This window comes from Cricetulus griseus, chromosome 4 (genome assembly GCF_003668045.3).
Source record: "Cricetulus griseus strain 17A/GY chromosome 4, alternate assembly CriGri-PICRH-1.0, whole genome shotgun sequence".
Taxonomy (NCBI): domain Eukaryota; kingdom Metazoa; phylum Chordata; class Mammalia; order Rodentia; family Cricetidae; genus Cricetulus; species Cricetulus griseus.
In genome coordinates, this window is record NC_048597.1 from 107,013,435 (window position 1) to 107,033,806 (window position 20,372).

At 44.5% G+C, this 20,372-nt stretch overlaps 1 protein-coding gene across 1 annotated transcript in view; it reads left to right on the top strand.

Moving 5' to 3' along the window:
- The window catches only part of Tmem132c (transmembrane protein 132C), a 287,785-nt gene that overhangs the window by 238,795 nt on the left and 28,618 nt on the right, over positions 1-20,372 (top strand). The window contains exon 4 of the mRNA XM_027413858.2: positions 3,101-3,284. Within this exon, the coding sequence (XP_027269659.1) occupies positions 3,101-3,284 (184 nt within the window). The remainder of the gene's footprint in view (positions 1-3,100; positions 3,285-20,372) is intronic.

Here is a 20,372-nt window from a genome sequence, read left to right on the forward strand (position 1 = left end):
ACCACCCAAGAGAGTTCAAGACCTCTCTCTCTCTCTCTCTCTCTCTCTCTCTCTCTCTCTCTCTCTCTCTCTCCTTTTAAGTGGCATCCACAGACAACAAGCCATGCCCTAAGGCTAGTACCCCAAGGCTATTGGCAGAATGAGTTCCTACAACACTTCCCTTTTTTGTCTAAATAAGAAAGTTCTAAACATAATACAAAACTATATACAATAAGAACAATTATCAAGTATTGTCCAGGAGAAAGAAAGGGTAATAACATAAACAAAAATGGAACTACAAGAAGGACAACATCAAGCAAGAAATACATACTAAGTGTCCAGGCCATAGGTAATTGGCAAATAACAGAGATTATTCTAATAGCTGTCCTATCCTGAAGTGTCTAAGTCTTGTACCTAATAGATCCTAGCTAAGATATGAGAAGATAGTAGCTATGACTATCTAGTCTTCAACCCCAAAGACCTGAGAAGGAAAATAACATTAACTGAGTAAGCAACTTCCAAAAGATTCAAGAAAAGACAGAAACAACTGGCTACCTGGACAGTCACCCAAAGTCTCTGCAATGTTGGGACAACCAGCTTTGGCTATAGGTCTAGAATATGTGACAGACCGTTTCAGAAGCAGGAAAATTTGTGTTTGTTTGTTTGTTTGTTTGTTTGTTTGTTTGTTTTGAGACAGGATTTCCCAGTGTAGCTTTGGAGCCTGTCCTAGAACTAGATCTTGTAGTCCAGGCTAGTCTCAAACTCACAGAGATCCACCTGCCTCTGCCTGCCAAATGCTGGGATTAAAGGTGTTCTCCAGCACTGCCCAGCTCAGAAGCAGGAAAATTTGAAAGACTGTCCTACCCTGTCTTAGCAAAATTCAGCAGTTGCTTTTCCTTGTATCCTGCTTGTCCAGAATGGGCAGTGTGCTTACTGTCAGCAGTAGAGACAAGGGCAGTTCCTTGCCTAATAGGCCAGTTTAGCCAAGAAGAAAACAAGTTCTACCTGGAGAGTCTTCCGTGTCCAACATCCTTCCAGAAATAGATCAGTGCTGTCAGGAGCAGTTGTGTCTCACATCAACAGAATTCTAAGTTATTAAAACATTTAAATGTCATATTCTGTAGGTCTTTAGAGTGTTTGAAGATTAACTGTCTATGTAGAGTACATCTCTGTGCATCTAGAGAACCTAACTAACCTAACTATAAGCCTGACAAACATGGGTGATTATCAACCTGTAATTCTTAATAACCCATATGGCTTAAAGACTAAAACTTCACATTATAAAAATAATCTTTAAACACATGAGCAGCATGAGGACAGTGACCTCAAAATTGTAACAATATATAAAAATATCTTAATCAGAGGTAGACAAAAAAGGGGAGATGATATGAGATGTCCTTCTGTGTGCTGCAAATATGTATTGCTTTTTTTGGTTGATGAATAAAGCTGTTTGGGCTTATGGCAGGACAGAATATAGCTAGATGAGAAATCCAAACAGAGATGGAGAGAAAGAAGACAGAGTCAGGGAGATGCCTTGTAGCAGCCAAAGGAGTAACACGCCATAATATTACCACATGGTGATACACAGATTAGTTAGGGTTCTCCCCTACAACTCTTTTCTCCTCCTATCCTGTTCTTTGAGAGGAACTTGTTCAGTCCCCACTTTCTTAGTCAACTCAAGCTACAGCCTGCAATTCAAATGCATATTCCTCAGAACCATGGAGAGCTCTTTGGAAAGATGCTTCTGTGGGCAAGAAGGAGATGTTTGGGTTCGTGACAGCACTTGAAGAAGGAGGGGTAAAATACAGCCCACAGCAGACCGTACTGTTCTCCTGGGAGAGGCTTCCCCATTGAGAATTTCATTTCTTCATTTTGTGAGTCTCTTTGCTTCCACAGGCACTGAGCTGCCCAGGCTGGGAAGCTAAAGTCTCTTTAGCTTTTAGCTCATTCTTAGGCTCCATTTTCTTACAGATGACTCCAATGGACAAGAGGTTTGGAAAATTGGGTTTCCAGTGGTCTAAAATGTGTTGTGACTACTGGGGGATTTATTTACTTTGGAGTAACTACTTTATTTTAAGCCAATTTTGAAATTTTCTTTCAAGACTTACATCTGTAAATCCACACCATTGATTTTTATCAAGTAGTGGATTCCTAGTACTCTCTAAGGTTGCCTGAGTGTTTAAATATCTCTCTTCATTGCTCCAACATCACCACACACCCAATTAGGTGGGGGCTCTTGGCCTCCTCAAGGGAGAAGCTGAGAGACAGCAGAAGAGTGCTGGATACACGATGAACTGGCTCCTTTTCTTTGTCTCTGTCTTCCAGCAGCAAGCATAGAAGAGGACATCTGATGGGGGCAGATTCTGAGTGAGGGTATTCAATGCAGAGTTGGATGAATCAGACTCACGTACTGCACTGGGTTTGTTATTGGGGGGCAGAGATTGTATCCTAGGTTAGCCTTGAAATCATAGTGTAACCAGGATGTCCTTTAACTCCCATCCACCTGATTCAACTTCCCAAGTCCTGGGATCACAGGTGTGCACCATCATGCCTGGTAGATCCAGTGCTGGGAATTGAACCATGGGTTTTGTGCATGCCAGGCAAACACTCTACCACTAGAGGTACAGCTCAACTCCATGAGTCAGTTTTAAAAGTATATATTTATGGCAGTTCCCCACCTGAACATGACTTTGGAGTCCAGTCCTACTAAAAACAAAAGCAATGAGTGTTACCTGGGCATGGTGGTGCACACTAATCCCAGAACTCAGGAAGCTGAGGAAGGAGACTTCTACAAGTTTTGAGTGAGCTCGGGGCCAGCTATGGCTATGAAGTGAGTCCTTACTTCAAAAACAACCTAAATACCCCATCCTTCTGCACACTGATCAGTGCTTAATATCTAAGAATTTCTGCTCAGGTCTGTGGCTTGTGGATGTCACTCTATCCTAGCTCTCCACTCTAACTTGAAAATGACATCATGCTTCAAGTGCCTGGAGCTGTCTCTGAAAGCTTTTTTTTTTTTCATCCTGTCATTCTGAGCACAATTGTAGGATTGGGGGTAAAGGAAGAGCAGGATCCTTCAAACAACATGACATTAAAGCTGGTCCCTTTCACTTGCTTCCAGAAGCAGCAATCTATTCAACGAGGTCATGCAGATGAATTTTGAAATCACCAGTTTCAGCAGCCTGTCAGGGACACAGCCCATCACATGGCAGGTGGAGTACCCAAGGAAGGGAACCACAGACATTGCTGTGTCTGAAATCTTCATCAGCCAGAAGGACCTGGTCGCCATTGTCCCTCTCGCTATGGTAAGTCATGCTGTCATGACAGCCCTTGCATCCTACTGATTAACAGTACCCCTGCATGATTCCTCTTTCCCAGGTCATCACTGAAATTATTTTATGTATAAGTAACCCCATTTTCCTCCACCGTGAAAGTGACATTACCTTTCATTAGCTAAGCTCCTCAGATAATGTTGTCATGGTACTAGCCATGTCCACATACCAATATCCTTGTTGTTTACTTTTAATTTGAACCACTTCAGTTCTCTTTTTCATGTACATATACATATACATATACATATACATATACATATACATATACATATACATATATCCTTTAGGCTGCCATGTGTCCTGGTCAGGATGACCTGGACTAGGCTGTGGCAACAAGCGACCCCAAATCTCAGACATCTGAATCAACTGAAGTTATTATTGATTATATGGCATTATGTGAATGGGCAAATGTGCTGGCTAGTCTTAACTGTCAACTTGACACAACCCAGAATCACCTGGGAAATGAGTCTTAATGAAGAATTGTCTAGGTCAAGTTGTCCTGGGTTCATGTCTGTGGGGGATTGTCTTGATGGTCAGTGGAAGCAGAAAGACCCACCTTCAATGCAGGTAGAATGATTTCATGGGCTGTGTAAGAGTGAAAAAGGTAGACTGTGCATGGGCAGGCAGCATGGCTGAGTGTTCTCTCTGCCTTTGACTGTGGATGTGTGACAAACTGCTTGAGTCCCTGCCTTATCTCCCCCAATGATGGACTGTACCTGGAAATGTAAGCCAAATAAGTACTTTCTGCCCCAAGTTGTTTTGTTAAGAGTGTTTTATTACAGCAATAGAAGGGAAACTAAGACAGTAGAGGACCCTGTATCATGCAGACCTGAGAAATACACCTAGCTCCTCCCTGCCCCTGCTTGAAAGACAACTGCTTCATCCCATTTCTCTTGGACCATGAACAAGGCTTTCGATAGCCAAGAAGCCAGTGGACAATGTACAGTGGACAAGCCACATTGGAATCACAAAGCCTAGTGCTTCTCCATCCCACCCATGATGGCGTTGGATGGCAAATTATGTGTTGACCTTCTGGCATTCTCCTTGATGAGCTCTTATCAGCAAGCATCCTATTCAATTAACAAAAGATTATGGGAAATGAATTGATCAGGATTCTTGAGTATACATTGGAAACAAACCCAACCCAATTTGGACTTAAAGTGTTTCTCAAACACCTGCCAGTGCACATTGTGTGGTTTAGAAGATCTACCTGGAGTCTTTTAAGACCTCCTAGGAAACGTTATTGGTTCTGGTCTTGCAGACTATACCCTGGATGCTCCAAGCCATGAGTCTCTCTGTTAGAATCATCAGATGGCTCCTAGTGGGGCCATAATGGTGTCATTCCAGAAAGAAGAATGAGATTCTTACTGCCTATCACTCAACAAACCCCCTGGGGAAGCTCTGGTTTAGAAGCATTGGTCTAGAGAGATGGCTCCGTAGTTAAAAAGGCTTATTCTGCTCTTTCAGAGAACCCAAGTTCAGTTCCTAGCTCCATCTGCTTGTAGCTCCGGTTTGGGGGATTTGACGCCCTCTTCTGGACTCTGGTACTGCACTTACACATGCACATAATGCACACACAGACACCAAATACACACAATTTAAAAAACAAAATGAATAAATTTTTAGAGGCATTGGCCTGGCTTGACCATGTGCATCCCCTTTAAACATTCAGCAAAAGTCATTCATCAAAGTCAAAGTGAATGCTATACTCTGCTTGCCAGGCCTAAAGCTATGTCACCCAGAGCAGGTGACATGTCAGACTCAGTTAGAACAGAATAGGCAGGCATGATGCATCATGGGAAAATCTGGCTCTCACTGTAAGGTGGGAGACAGATACTAGCCAGACACAGCAGATATCAGCCCACATGTTGTCTGTTACAGGATTTGTTAACATAGAGAAGGTGGTGAGTAATTGCTTATGATATTATTTTTGGATGCTGTGGGCTGAATACAGGCCTTGTACACGGTTGACAAGGCTTGACCTCTGAGCCAAAAGAATCATATTAGGAAGGTCAGCTTCCTCATGAGAGCTCATTGTATAACCCAGACTCACTTCAAAGTCTCAATCCCCCTGCCTCAGCCACCATAGTGCTAAGATTGCACCACCACACCTGGCTCATTCTTGGCTTTGAATGCATACTGTAACTCCAGGTAACCCTCCACTTGAAACCTGACCTTGACTCCATTTTCAAGTCTTCATTTTAAATGCATTTGCTTGTGTGATCAAAAACTCTTAAATATTTACTGTGTGGCCCTTCAGTGGGAAAGGGAAGATTGCAGATCTGTGTCCTAGAATTCATGCCAACATCCATTACAGAACATAAGTGCCCAATTCTTATCCTGCCTATTTCAGAAAAATGAGACATGCAAATACTTTGAAAGGCAAAACCATTGTAAGGATATAAGATATTATTACAGCCCTTTGTCAACATGCGAGTCCTCCTTGAAATGAGATGTCATTATTGTGGTTATTGTGTTTTTACGGTGCTTTTAAGATGAGAAGAAATCACTCCTCATGTCATAACCCAAATCCTTTTGTCTGCAAGTTATCCCAAGAGAATTCAGATTGGCTTCATGCCATAGTCTCTGACAGTGACATCTCTACAGGACCAGCGTGAATACAGCTTGCATCTGACCTCTCGGCTCTGATGTCCATCTGTGTTGTGCTTACCTAATACTTACAGGACTTGACTTTAACTGTGTGACACAGTATAGAGAATTAGGAACAGCTGTCAGATGGGTGTGGCTGTACATACCTGTAATCCCAGCACTCAGGCTGATGCAGGAGGATTCTGAGTTCAAGACCAGCCCTTGCCTCCAAAATTATATAAGAAGTTGTGCTAATGAAATGGCTCAGAGGCACTTTAAAACTATGTTTTTGCCTGAATATTTTTAAGTGACAAAATGTTTTGGGGGATTCATTTATTTATAAAGAAAAGGGATAACCATATGAGTAAGTGGTTTATTTAAATTAACATGAGATTAAATACATTTATAACTACCTCCTAAAAGTTTTTATTGATAGTAAGTAGGAATAGAACTGTAGATACACTCAAAGATTAGAAATTGTATTTCATTTCTTTTAGTGCTAAGATTGAACCTATGACCACATGCATATTCTGCAACCTCCTACCACTGAACTACAACCCCATCTTTTTTATTTTGAGACAGGATCTTACTATGTTGCCCAGGTTGGTCTTGAACCCATTCTGTAGCCTAGGCAAGCCTTCAATTTGCAACCATCCTTCCTCAGAATCCCATGTAACTGGAAATAACAGGCCAAGCTAAAGAGTTTTTAAAAGGAAAGAGAAAAAAACAAACACCATGAAGCAAGCCCCATCTTGCCTGTTTGCAGCTGGTTAAGTCTTTGAAAACATTGAGTAGGGGTGGAGAAATAGCTCAAGGGTTAAGAGCACTTTCTGCTCTTGCAGAGGACCCAGTTCAGAATGGCTCACCACTCACTGCTTGTAACTCCAATTCCAGGGGACCCAACATCCTCTTCTGAACTCAAGGGAAACTCGCACACATGTGAATATACATACATATAAAAATAAAATAAATATTCATAAAAGGAAAAGAAAGCAAATAAATTTCCCATGATGCTATTCATCTGAAAGAAAACACCTCTGGAAAGGTCCAACGGGAGTTATTAAAGAGGAATTTGCTTCTCTTGGACATTCTTGCCTCAACATCACATCTTCTCAAGTCTTCAGTGCAGGGAAGGAGCGGGGGGGGGGGGTGGGGAGCAGGGACAGGAAGAACCACCAACCAACTGTACCATCAGGCCTTTGCATCTGACTCCCCCCAAGCACTGAGCAGGTTGTACACATGGGTCTGTAAGAGCCCAGTCACTGCAGAAGTCACACAGTGCCATTTGTTCTAAGGAGCTGTGACTATTAAACCACAGTAGCTGGTCCCAATGTAGCTTGCTCAGCACCACATCCAGACAGCTACAGGCTGCCCTTGCCATTGGCATCCTTTCCCTTAAGGACCCTCTTCCTCCCCAGAACCCTCTTCATGCCCACATAAGGCTTGGCATAGAGGTATGAATCTAGTAAAGACCAAGAACATGCATGACAGCTCTGTGTGTGGTTAGCATGAAACTGGAGAAGCACTTGGGCTGTCAAATATATTCTGGGGTAATCATTTCTTCTATGTGGAAACTATTTATCTGAGTTGCCTGGGCAGGGGCAGAGGTCAGGTGTGGGCTCAGTGGGACTTAATGGCCAGCCAGCCTAGCCTAATCAGGGAGTTCCATGTTCAGGGATACCCTGTCTCAAAAACTAAGATTAACAGTAATAGAAGACAACACCCAATGTCAACCTCTGGCTTACATACCCACTCGAAAACACAAGAATAGGTGCACACATATACACATGTATGCAGGCTTGCAAAGGCAACACACACACACACACACACACACACACACACACACACACACACACGTGCACGCTGCTACTACTACTTACATTAGATAGGAACAGTGTACTTTTATAACATTTTAGGATATAGCACCAAAACAAGGGCTTTCAATTCTGCTTTCTCTACACCGTTATGAGTGGCTTATAACTCAGAGTGTCCCTTCTCTTTTTCCCCCCTTTACAAAGAGGATTAGGAGAGACATGCTGGTAGAACACTCATATACATAAGATAAGGCTTAAAAAAAAAAAACCAAAAACTCACAGGATCAATCAGGAAGCAGTGCAAAGCCATGTGTAGTTCCCACCCCAAGCATTGCCATCATGGATGCCCAAACACACCACCCTTGTCCTGATAGACACCACCGGGCGAGGTGTGCAGCCATCCACAGAAATGAGAGCCATCCATTACTCAGAAGGAAATTTGACAGTTGGGATCAGACCTAAAATTCACTTCCAAGGCTGTGGGGGTGTTCCCGAAGGCAAGCTGCTGAGCTAAAACACTGTGTCCTAAGGGGAGAGGAGGGGAGGGAAGGAAAAGAGAGGGAAGGAGAAGAGAAGGAAGAGGAGGGGATGGGAGTGGGGAAGGGAAGGGAGAAGAGAGGAACTTCTCAGAGACACAAGCCCTGCTGTCCTGACTCTCAGCATGCCAAGCATTCTTGAAGGTAGAAACCCAAGAGAATGGATAATGGAATTTTATTCCTGAGAACCTTAGGTGGATACAGATTTTAATGAGAATTAAGCCTGGTATTTAGCCTTAGAAATTAATACAAGAGTGGCTAGATGAAACAAGAGGGTCCTTCCCACCCCCTGAATCTGGATTTTTCCAAAGAGTTTTAAAAGGTCAAAATCAGCACATTCATTTATTTTCTGAAAAAGTGTTCCCTTTGCCTTTCAAACACACAGATAAGCTGGTTCCTCCTTTCCTTTAAGTAGTCCCCTGCCACCAGGTCACACACAAACCTCCAATTTCATCTACATTAACCCCCGGCCACTGGCAGCCTGCATAATGATGGAAAATGTCCCGGGCCACTTCTGAGGCTGGTTCTGCCTCTCGGGAGATCTTTGAGAAGCCAGGGCACAGCCTGAAACCTACTCCTTTCTGAAGCCATGCTCTGATGGCTCACCCCTCCTCCCCACGAATGGTGACAAAGATTAAAGCTGAGGGTAGAAGTCCAAGTATCCACCACCACCACCCAGAGCTCCCTCGGGACCTGCCCTCCTCCACACCTTCCCACTCCATTCCCAGGGAAGGCAAGCTCTGCCCCTTCCACCAGCCTCATGGGGTATACTAGTTTGAAGAAAATGGTCCCCATAGGCTCACAGGGAGTAGCACTATTAGGAGGTGTAGTCTTGTTGGGGAAGTGTGTCATTGAGAACGGGCTTTGAGATTTCCAAGCCAGGCCCAGTGTCACTCACTCTTTCCACTGCCTGTGAATCCACATGGAGAACTCTCAGCTACCTCTCCAGCACCATGTCTATCTGCATGCCACCTTGCTTCCCACCATGATGACAGTGTACTGAGTCTCTGAACTATAAGGCAGCACCAATTAAATGTTTTCCTTTATAAGAGTTGTCATGGTCATGGTGTCTCTTCACAGCAATAGAACCCATAACTAAGACATGGGTTATTTCAAAAATTCCCACCACCTTTGCTTAAAAAGTAACTTTGCTGAATTATAATAAGTAAAAAAAAAAAATGTCCGTAAGTTGATAAATTGAGATGTACAGACACAATCAAGGCACTAAACATATCACTGTCTCCCAGAATCCTTTTCTGTTTGTGTCTTGGATGAATGTTCCCAGTGGCATGTTCCCCAACCCATAGCACTGCCGGGAGTAATGGAACCTCTAGGATGTGGGGCCTACTGGGAGGAAGTTAGGTCATTGGCCACGGGTGAGAGACTTCCTGAAAGGGGCTATAGCAACCAGAGTTGCCTGTCTTTAGCTTTGTTTCCCGGCTGCCATGAAATGAACAGGTTCTTAAGAGTCATGTTCTCCCATCACAATCTTGTTCTTCTTCTTGAGGCAGAAGCTATGGGCCAGGACCTCTGAAACCAAATACCAGAATAAACCTTGTTTTGCTAGTAAGTTGACTGTCTCAGGTGTTTCGTCACAGGATCAGATGCTGTGCCTTTGTTCTTTGTTTACCATGAATATTTGATTCTCTGTGACCTAATTTTCAGTGTCCTAGAACATCTAGACAGGAACTATCAGAGTCAGCAAAAGAAAATGTCATCCATAATTTGGGGGTGTTTTAATTGAGATTATTTACAACATGAGTATCCTACTAAGGTACCAGGGGAAACATGAGGATACCTTCATTTCCCCAAAACCTTTGGAAGCTTCCATCCCAGTACAGGGGTTTGTATCCTTGACTCAGAGTAGAGGGTGATTCACAGCTAGATCATGTTCCCCTCCTGGCCCTTCAAAGGCCTACTGCTGGATACACCTGCTTCCTTCACACAGACTCAGGTTTCTACAGTTTGGGAAATGCCTTTATAGATTCATGGTGTATAAAGATACGTTTGTTGCAAATTTTGTCAGTGTCCATCATGGATAGTCTTCCTCAGAAGCAATCACCACCACCACCACCACCACCACCATCTTTGCCACATGACTGTGGCTATATGATCCAGGAGTACCAAACCAGAGAGTCAGAGTGCAGACTAACAAGCACATGTCTGGAGATCAGAGCTGCCCAGTTTAGTTCCTTTATGACATCAGAGGTATTAATGTTGTTGGTGATGGTGATGTGAACATGGTAGTGGCATGTTGATGACCATGATGGTGGCGATGATGCTGATGTTGCTGACAACATAGCCATAATGATAATTGTTCAGATGACAGGGCTGATGAAAGCAGTGATGCTGATAACTGTTCTTATGACAGGAGTCATGGTCATAATAGTGATACCATCTTTTAGAACAGTCGAAAAATCAAATTTGACCAGTGAGGAGACAAAAATAGTATCTTTGACCCTAGAGTAGTGTTTCTCAACCTTCCTAATGCTGAGACCCTTTAAGACAGTTCCTCATGTTTTGGTGACCTCCCAACCATAGAAATAGAAATATTTTTGTTGCTACTTCATAACTGTAATTTTGCTACTGTTATGAATTATAATGTTGGCTGGGTGGTGGTGGTGCAGGCCTTTAGTCCCAGAACTCAGGAGGTAGAGGCAGGTGGATCTCTGTGAGTTCGAGACCAGCCTGGTCTACAAGAGCTAGTTCCAGGACAGGCTCCAAAGCCACAGAGAAACCCTGCCTCGAAAAACTAAGAGAGAGAAGAGAGAGAGAGAGAGAGAGAGAGAGAGAGAGAGAGAGAATGATAATGATAGGCAGGATTCTGATATTTGATCCCTAAGAAAGGGTCATTTGATCCCCATAGGCTTGGTGGCCCACATATTGAGAACCACTGCCCTAGAGAATATTTCGATGGGTAGAAGATACCAACTTCTTTCCTTTGTGTGTTCAAATATTCACTCTGAGTGTATGTCCACAAATGAGCAGCCACAATACCTCAGGTGGAGACTCCTCAGACAAATCAACTGTGACTTCCGAAGACCAACCATTCCAGTTTGCAATAGGCATTGAGAAGGCACCTGGAATATAGGGTTTCTGATTATAAGACCAGGAATTGTCTATGTGAACCTGAGTGAGTTGGCCACCTTGGTTTCCCAGTTTGACTCTGACATTGTTCATGGGATGTGTGTGACCCAGTGTGGTCACCTTAAGCCATTGCTGTAAAAGTGAAGGTAGCTATAGAGAAGTCATTCTTTGTCTGCATTGCCTTAAGATGGAATTTGCCACCCATATTTAGCAATTGAAAGATTTCACACACACAAATAAACCTGGTTTCTTCCTCCCACCACCTCCTATTTTTTTTTTTGAGACAAGGGTCTATCTATGTAGTCCTGGAACTCACTATATAGACCAGATATATGCCTGTATCTCCTGGGATTAAAGGTATGAGCTACTACACCCAGTTCTGGCATCTCTTGAAAGGCATGGAGTCCCTGGCAATCTACAACCCACAAGGCAGCCATTAGCAATGCTGAGTGGAGGCTGTACCCCACCCTCCTTAGACCAGGACTGAGCCAGCACTTGTGACGGTTTTCCCCAGGTCCAGTGGACCCATTTGTTTTCCCTGCCCAACCTCTGAAGGCATCTCAATTGAAATAATGTGTGTAATTAGAACAGAGCTTGGATCCTAGGAAGTGCTCAGTGATGCGGCCGTTTTAGTTTATGATTCCCACTCCGTAATTGCACCACTCAACTCAAGAGCATAGCAATCATTTGGCAGTTAAAAAAAAAATGGAGTGCAGGCATGTGCTAGAGCAAGGCTGAGCTTCAAAACCATCATCCTAAGTGAAAGGAATCAACAAATCCACAGACACAGAAAACAACTTAGTGACAGCCCAGGGTGGGGAGGATGGGGTAACAGCCAAAGGAGGCAAAATACCTGTGGGGTGATACACTGTGTTCAAACTCATTGTAGAGATGGCTGCACAGTTCTGTGATTCCCCGCAAACAACACTGACTACACATGTGCCATCAAGTCACATCTTAATACAGTTGTTTCAAAGGCAAGGGGTGGGGTGGGGGAGGAATGAGGCAGAGGAGGGAGGAGGAGAGAAGGAAGGAGAAAAAAGAAGAGGGAGAGGAAGAAGGAGGAGGAGGGGGGAAGAGGAGGATAAGGGGGAAGGGAGCTGAATGAAGAAGGAAGGAGGAGGAGTTCACAGATACACAGTGCCCCACTCTCAGAGGAGATCAGGTTAAATCAAGAAACAGAAAAGCACACTCTTGGAGGGTCAGCAACCATGAAGCAGCCCCTGGCTGGAATCCATCCTCTAGAAGGATCGTCTTGGGTTTCTGTCCTGCCACACACACGCCTCATTCCAGCCTCACACATACCACCTGGGTGGTGCACAGTCCACATCTCCCTGTATCATGATACAGCAGCCACAAGCCAGTCTTTCCCAGTACCTTCGAGATCTGCAGTCTGGCAGGTAGCTTATGCTCCAGTGGATGCCCGTATACCCATGGGTATATGGACAGCATTAACTGGACTCAGTGGGTAACTGGAAGAAAAAAAAACAATAGTTGATGAGGGGGTAAGCAACAGTTAATGAATAAGGACCAGGGGTGGGTATAAGGTCACCTGGGAAATGAAGGAAGAAAAGAGACAAGTTACAAGGGAGAATCGAAGTACAGGATGGGCACGTGGTGGGAGAGGGGGGTAGCTGAGGAATGAAACTAAAGACATTTTGCTCAAAATTGCCATAATGATGCTAATTTAAAGAAACATAAATGGGTCATCACAGATGTCAGAGCCTGCCTGCTGCTGTCCCATTCCTCATTATGGAGGTCCCTTGTCACCAACCCTCAGAGAAATCTCCTTGGGTTCACAGGAGCCACGGAACCCACAAACTAGTTCCCCTTCCTTAATCATTTGCAGGAGAGAAGCAAAGATCTGCTTCTGTCCCTGGGCTCTTATTTGTCTAATATAGTGTAGTTCCCCTTAGGATAAGGGTTTTACGCTGGGATTACTGCTTGTACTCAAAATTAACTGTAAAGTGGGCTGGGGCTCAGGAAGCTGAGCAGTGTCTTCCTAAGCTCCATTTTAGAAGGGGTGGGGGATGGGGAGTGGGAGAGTAGCTTCAAGGTGTCTGTACCTCATAGTGTGGCCCCACCCTCTCAGGCTGCTTGAAGACATGTTCCTTAACAAGCAAAAGGAGAGTGTAAATTTTCTTAGAAGACACCAGCTGACAGAGCTAGGAAATATCCAAGTAAACAGCAGCTTGTTCACGAACTCAGCAGCCAGGGCTGGCATTCCAGAGTCTGCATCCCATGCTCCCCAGTCTCTAATTTCAAATGCTGTGTCTGCTGGTGTGAGCAACTACATCCAAACCTGGGGGAAAAAACCCTGTTTCCATGAGGACTTCTAAGGGTGCACAGTTAAGTACTTCTAATAAGTAACTCAAATGGCTGCTGACAAAAATTATTCATTGTTTTCTACAGCAAATCTTCTTTAGGTAGGAATAGTAACTAATAACCTGTGACTCCAACTACCTAGGAGGCTTGAGGCAGAAGGACTAAAAGTTCAAGGTTGGCCTGGATTACAGAATGAGTTCAAGGCCAACCTGGGCAGTTGAGTAAGACCCTGTCTCAATAAAAAGTTAAGAAAAAAAAAAAAAGGCTGAGATATAGCCTAATGCCTGCACAGCACCTGCAAAACCCAAGTTTCAATCTCAAGTTGTATATAGTGGTTTTTGTGTCTCAGAACTCCATCTGCCTGTCTGTCTGTCATGTATCTCTCTATCTGTCATATATCTATCCCTCATTACTGATAAGCTAAAATATTCCCTTCTTACCTGTTGCCTGGGTCTTTAAATTTTCTCTTTACATGAAAACTAAATTTTGGCCAGGTAGTGGTGGCACATACCTTTAATCCCAGCAGGGAGGGAGAGGCAGGCAGATCTCTGAGTTTTAGGCCACACTGGTCTACAGAGGAAGTTCCAGGATAGACCTCAAAGCTACACAGAGAAACTCTGTCTGGAAAAACAAAAAACAAAACAAAACAAAACAAACAAACAAAAACACTAAATTTTGGGGACTGGAGAGATGGCTCTGTGATTAGGAACACTGGCTGTACTTGCATGAAAACCCAGCACCCACACAGGGGCTAACAACCAATTCTAACTGAGCTCCAGGGGATAAAATGACCTCTTGTGGCCTATGTGGGCACCAAACATGCCCATAATGCAGGTAAAAACATGCAGGTAAAAACAAAACCAAAAAAAAAAAAAAACCACCCATATACCCATATACATAAAATGATTTTTTGTTTTGTTTTGTTTTTTCGAGACAGGGTTTCTCTGTGTAGCTTTGGAGCCTATCCTGGCACTCACTCTGGAGACCAGGCTGGCCTCAAACTCACAGAAATCTGCCTGCCTCTGCCTCCCAAATGCTGGGATTAAAGGCATGGACCACCAATGCCCGGCCATAAAATAAATTTTTAAGTTAAAAAAGATTAAATTTAGTGTTAACATAATGGCTTAAGGAATTTGAACCTCAAAATGCACAGGAGCCAAAATTTAAATTTGGAATGTTTGGGAAGTAAAGGGTATTAATTTCATTAGTCCCTGAGGAAGTGCAAAAACTAAAGAAAAAAGAAGAGTAGTCACCTCACACTCAAAAGCAAGGCTGAAATAGAAGAGCCAGGCAAGACCAAGTGTTGCTATGGTGTGGAGAAAGTGGACCACACAGGCTCTGTGTGGAAATAAGAGGTGAAAGGATGATGAAAAGCTATTGGAAACCGGCTTGGCAGTTTCTTCCCGTGTCACATGTCTACATAGCACAGTTCTAAGTTTCTTGGGGACCCAGGAGGGTGAGAGCTGCTGCCCATGACGATATGGGCAGGCAGGTGTTAGTACATAACAGTCCTCATGTCCAGCATAAACAGTACACTTCAACAAGTGAAGGAGTTAATGAGCCACCATGTAGCCAGAGGGTAAAATGCTGTTTGGCAATGAACAATAACTGCTGATGCCCCTTTAGAAAACCAGGGTAGAACTCACCATGGTAACTCATCCCTTATCCCCAGCAAGTCAGAAGGGTGGGGCAGAGGGATTCCCTCAAAATCAAGGTTAGCCTGGGCTACCTAGCACCCCCTTCACCACAAAAAAATAACAGGTACTGGGGAGATAATACAATTGATTAAGTATTTGCATAATGACCTGAGCCTGATCCAACACACATAAAATAGGCATTGTTGTGCATGTTGGTTATCCCAGTGCTGGGGAGTGGGTGTGGGGTGGAGACTGATGGAGTCCTGTGGCTTGCTGACCAGCTAGTCTACTTGGCAAGTTCTTGGCCAGTGAAGGATGCTATCTCAGCAAACCAAGTACTTGGCATTCCTGAGGGATGGCATCTGGTGTTGTCCTCTGGTTTTTATGTGCACATGGGTACCCACATACATATATACACATAAAAATCTGGGATGAGGGAAACTAAGCATTTAAAAATTAGGCATTCTGGGGATCATTTCTAAAAATGGCAAAATGACAGTGAAAGAACAGTCAGGGATTGCCTGGGGCTGGAGCAGAGATTAATTGGAAATGGCCCAGGAGAGCCTTTGAAAGATGGGATGTTCTAATAGTATGAAGGGGCAAATGTACGAAGCTGCACAAAGTTGCTCAAGTTCATTGTACTAGGCACTTTACAGAAAGTGAATCTTGACACCTCATTTCACCTGGGTGGGATCAGGAGCAGCAATGCCAGGGAATAAACAGCACTACAGTCACTGAGTGTGCTGTGTGACCTGCAGTTTGTGTTAGCTGGGGAAAGATCACCACTGCCACCTCCCCACAAAAAGAGGTGGGGGAGGTGCTGAAGTGTCCAGTGTGTGACATCTTCAATAAGTCATAACCATCTAGTTACAGTGAGATGTCAAGAAAAAAGGAGTCAACAGGAGGAGAACAGAGATAAGAGAGAGGAACCGGGGTAAATACAATAGCAATACCACTGCGTATGTGTGTGAAATTGTCAAAATTTTCGAAATTAAAAGTGATGTTTGCAGGATGTACTGTTTCCCATCTCTGCCACTAGGGGTGATGTGAATGGTTGTTTATGCATCAGATGCTGGGCTTTCACTGGGACAGTCAGGTTGGATTCTGGGGTTCAGGATAGATTTGGGGAGGCAATGATAAAATGGGAAATGAGTTCCTTGAGCTGTGTGAGGCATAGGAGCTTCCTGGCATTTGCTGATGTACAGCTGGGACAGTCCACGGGTCTTGACAGTCTGCAGAGCCTGGAGGTTCCTGTGACCCTCTCCAGAGCCTGGGGAGCCACCATCCACAGAGTGTCTAGTGGAACACAGAACTGTAAGCACCTTGATCCCATGCCAGCTCCCTGCAACAAAACCTGGCTCACTGCCCATCCACCCAGCTCTGGGCACCACTCTAACGGGGCCAGCTGGATCCTTCCATTCTTGATTGGCATGGTATAGGAATACTCAACCATCTGAAATGCACTAGCTAGCATTTTCCAAGCACAGGAGGAGCAAACCAAGCTGCCCAGGTACAATCATGGTGTCTAGCCTGTATTCAAACCCACATCTACTTAAGCTCACCCACACCTGAGCCTGCCTCATACCTGAGTCCACTCACACCTGAGCCTGCCCTTTTAGGCCTTTCTGGAAAACCCCCTTCTACTCCTTTCTGTGATCACAGCCAAAGCCCCAAATGATGAAGGATCTGTATGTGATTGTGATGCCATCAAAGAAGCTTGCATGGAAAGCCACTCCCCCGATAGCCTCCCAAACATTGGCTCCCAGCTCACTGTCACCAACCCACAAAACTCTGTAAGTGTCTCCCACTGGCTAGCATCCTCTGAAATGCTAGAGCTGCTGGCAGAAGCAAAAAACTATCCAGATCAATATGCCTGATGCTGATCACATTTATTGATTTGAATGCTTCTTCTTCCAAAAACATACAGACACACACAGAGAAGAGGGGGAGGGAGAAGACAGGAGGAGAAGGAGTAGGAGGAGGAGGAGGAGGAGGAGGAGGAGGAGGAGGAGGAGGAGGAGGAGAAGGAGGAGGAGGAGGAAGAGCAAGAGGAGGAGGAGGAGGACCAGAAAGGCAGAACATCATTTGCACTCCTCATTCTTAGCTGCAAGGGACCTAGGATAGACTCTTCCCCATGGCTTAGGAAAGGCAAGTGGCCTAGTGATGAACACATAGAGGTGCATCTTTCCATTCTGTACCCTATGCAAAGCAGAGGGCTATGAGCAGTCACCCTTGTTTCCTTCTCCCTCATGACATGGCTAGAACAGGCTCTACCTTAGGACCACCTAGAAAACACCCTTGGCTTGTAGCAGCAGCAGCATCCATGTAATTAAGGAGTGCAGGAATCTAGAAGCAGAGAAAGAGGCCACAAGTTGGCAGAAATAAAATACATATTTCTCAAGTGCTTTCTTTCTTGGCAAAATTGTATAAAACAACTGACTTTCTTTCCGAGACATTCCTGCAACTTATTCTGTGTGCCACCCCAGAGGATGACTTGTTTAATAGCTGAGTTACCGCTCTGGACCTTGTGGATAGTGTCTAGCAAAATTGAATTGCTTTCTTGTTTTAAATGCACGCTTTAGAATAGATTCTCCATCTTGCCTTAGAAGCAAATTGACAGCTAAGTTAAGTCTGCCTCCCACACCCCAGTTTCGTACCATGAATAAATTGGAAGAAAATGAGGTGGGAGTTGGGTTTCCCCACAGAGACAGGACCTGGAATTATTGCTGTGTGGCTTTGAGGCCCGCAGAGCTGTTAGCATGTGTCCTCGGGGAGGGAGGGAAATTTGCTCAGCTACCTTTGGAGAGCAGCCACGACTCCCTCGGAAGATGTGTAAGTGGCTTGCTGTTGAGCCTCTGCATTCCTCCAGTAGTGGCAGCTGGCACAAACGCAAAGTTTCAGGACAGAGGAGAAATGAGGCTTGTTTTGAACTCCCTGTAGTGAATACAGACAGTGCAAAACTCTGTGTGGCTGGACTCTGGCAGGTCACTATGACAAGGGTCTAGGTGCCCTGAGGATGCCAATGAAGATCTTTGCAAAGTATTGCTGAAGATTTTTACTAGGAGCGAGGGAGCTGGCTCAGTTTGTAGTGCTTGCCATACAAGCTTGAGGACCTGAGTTCAGCTCCCCAGCACCACATAAAAACTGTTGCAGAGTGTACACTTATAATCCCAGCACTGAACAGGTGGAGGCAGGAGGATTGCTGGGGCTCACAGGCCAGCTAGCCTAGCTCCAGTCCAGATGACCCTGCTCCAAACACATCAGCAATTGAGGAAGACACCTAATATAAACCTCTACTCTACACACACACACACACACACACACACACACACACACACACACAAATATGCACATATTTACACATATAGCATACACATAAACACACACATACACATCTACACACAACACATGTACACACATACACATGCATATACACACATAACACACATACATACACACCCATTGCTGAGTTATTTACAACAAACTAAGGGATCACTTAGAAGGCAGTACTCTAGAAACAACAGAGAGATTCCACTGATTATTGGAAACTTCCTACTTGCATAGGTACAAATGAATGATATTCAAATTCTGCCAGATGGAGTGATGCAGGCTCCAACCAATCAGAACAAAGCAAAGGGTAGCACTGACCAATCAGAAAGGATGTTGGCATGCAGGTGGGTAGCATGTCAGTTCCAGCCAGTGGAACAGGTAGCCAAGCTCAAACAATCTCTGCTTCCATAAGTCACCCTGGAAACTCCACAAGACAGGAAAAGCTGAATGCAATCTTCCTAGGGACTTAAGCCCTCCACACTGCCACTGTAAAACACCTTCATTGCCTCCCTCCCAAGCCAAAGCTGACTTATGGTCCTAGAGTATCTTGTCAATCTACACCATCCATCACTCTTGAACTGTGGTCCTTGAGCCATGCATGCTCTGGTCTCACTTCCAAAGATGCAAACATGGAATAGACTCTTCCAGGATTCTAGTCACATATACTCAAGAAGCCAGCCAAGGGCCATCTCCAAAATTCAAGGCCTTTAAATGGGGCTAGGCCCCAAATGACCAGACATCACATATCTCAGGCTAGTCTCAAGCTCACTACATAAAGATGTGTCTGACCTTATGACCCTCCTGCTTCCATGTCCTGAGTTCTGGATTATAGGTGTGCACCACCATGCTTGGTTTATGAGGTTCTAGGGGTTGAACTCAGGGTTCTTTTCATACTAGGCAAGTAAGCCCTCTACCCCCTGAGCTAAAGCCACAACTGGAAACTCAAACTGGAAAGGCTTGTAGACAGTCTCTATTTTTCTACCTCTGAAGATATGTTTGTAGCTCAGAGTTCTTCAGCAGTTGCTGTTCCAACCAGAGGGGGGGGGGGGGCTTGGTCTCAGAAGGGACAGGCACAGACCTAAATCTGAATAGGATTGTCTTGGGAGCCATTGGTGAACTATGGAGAACAAAGCTGCTATGTGAATTACTTTTCTTATGACCATGTTTAAATCCCTGACAAAAATGAGAGTAGACAGATTACTGTTGGCTCATGTTTCTGAGAGATCAAAGGTAGTCACTTAGCCCCTTGCACTTAGGCAGCAGGCATGTGTGAGCAACAACTGCTACTCACAACCTTCCAGGCAGAAAGCAGAGAGAAAGTATACAAAAGGGGACTGGGAACAGGACACAGGTCCCAAGGACATGACCCCCAATTGCCTACTTCCTTCAACCAGGCCTCACTTCTCACTTTTCAGCCAACAATGTCATCAGATTATTGATCCATCCAGTAATTAGTGTTAGTCAATCAGAGGCCTCAGGATCTGATTGTCTTAGGAACTGCCTCCCAGACACACCTAGAAGCGCTCTTCCCTAATCTTAGGCATTTCTTAGTATTAGAAGGTTGAGAATTGTGGTTGTGTAAGGGAACAGCATTCTGCTTAAGAGGAACAAGACATATGAAGAGATGAAGTCAAGAAAATACAGTGTGGAGAGGAGAGAAGTAGACAGAAGAGGGAGGCTCTGGAAGATATCATGTTCCAGCGGAACGGGAACAGGGTCTCCTCATTCAGATCTTAAAGGACT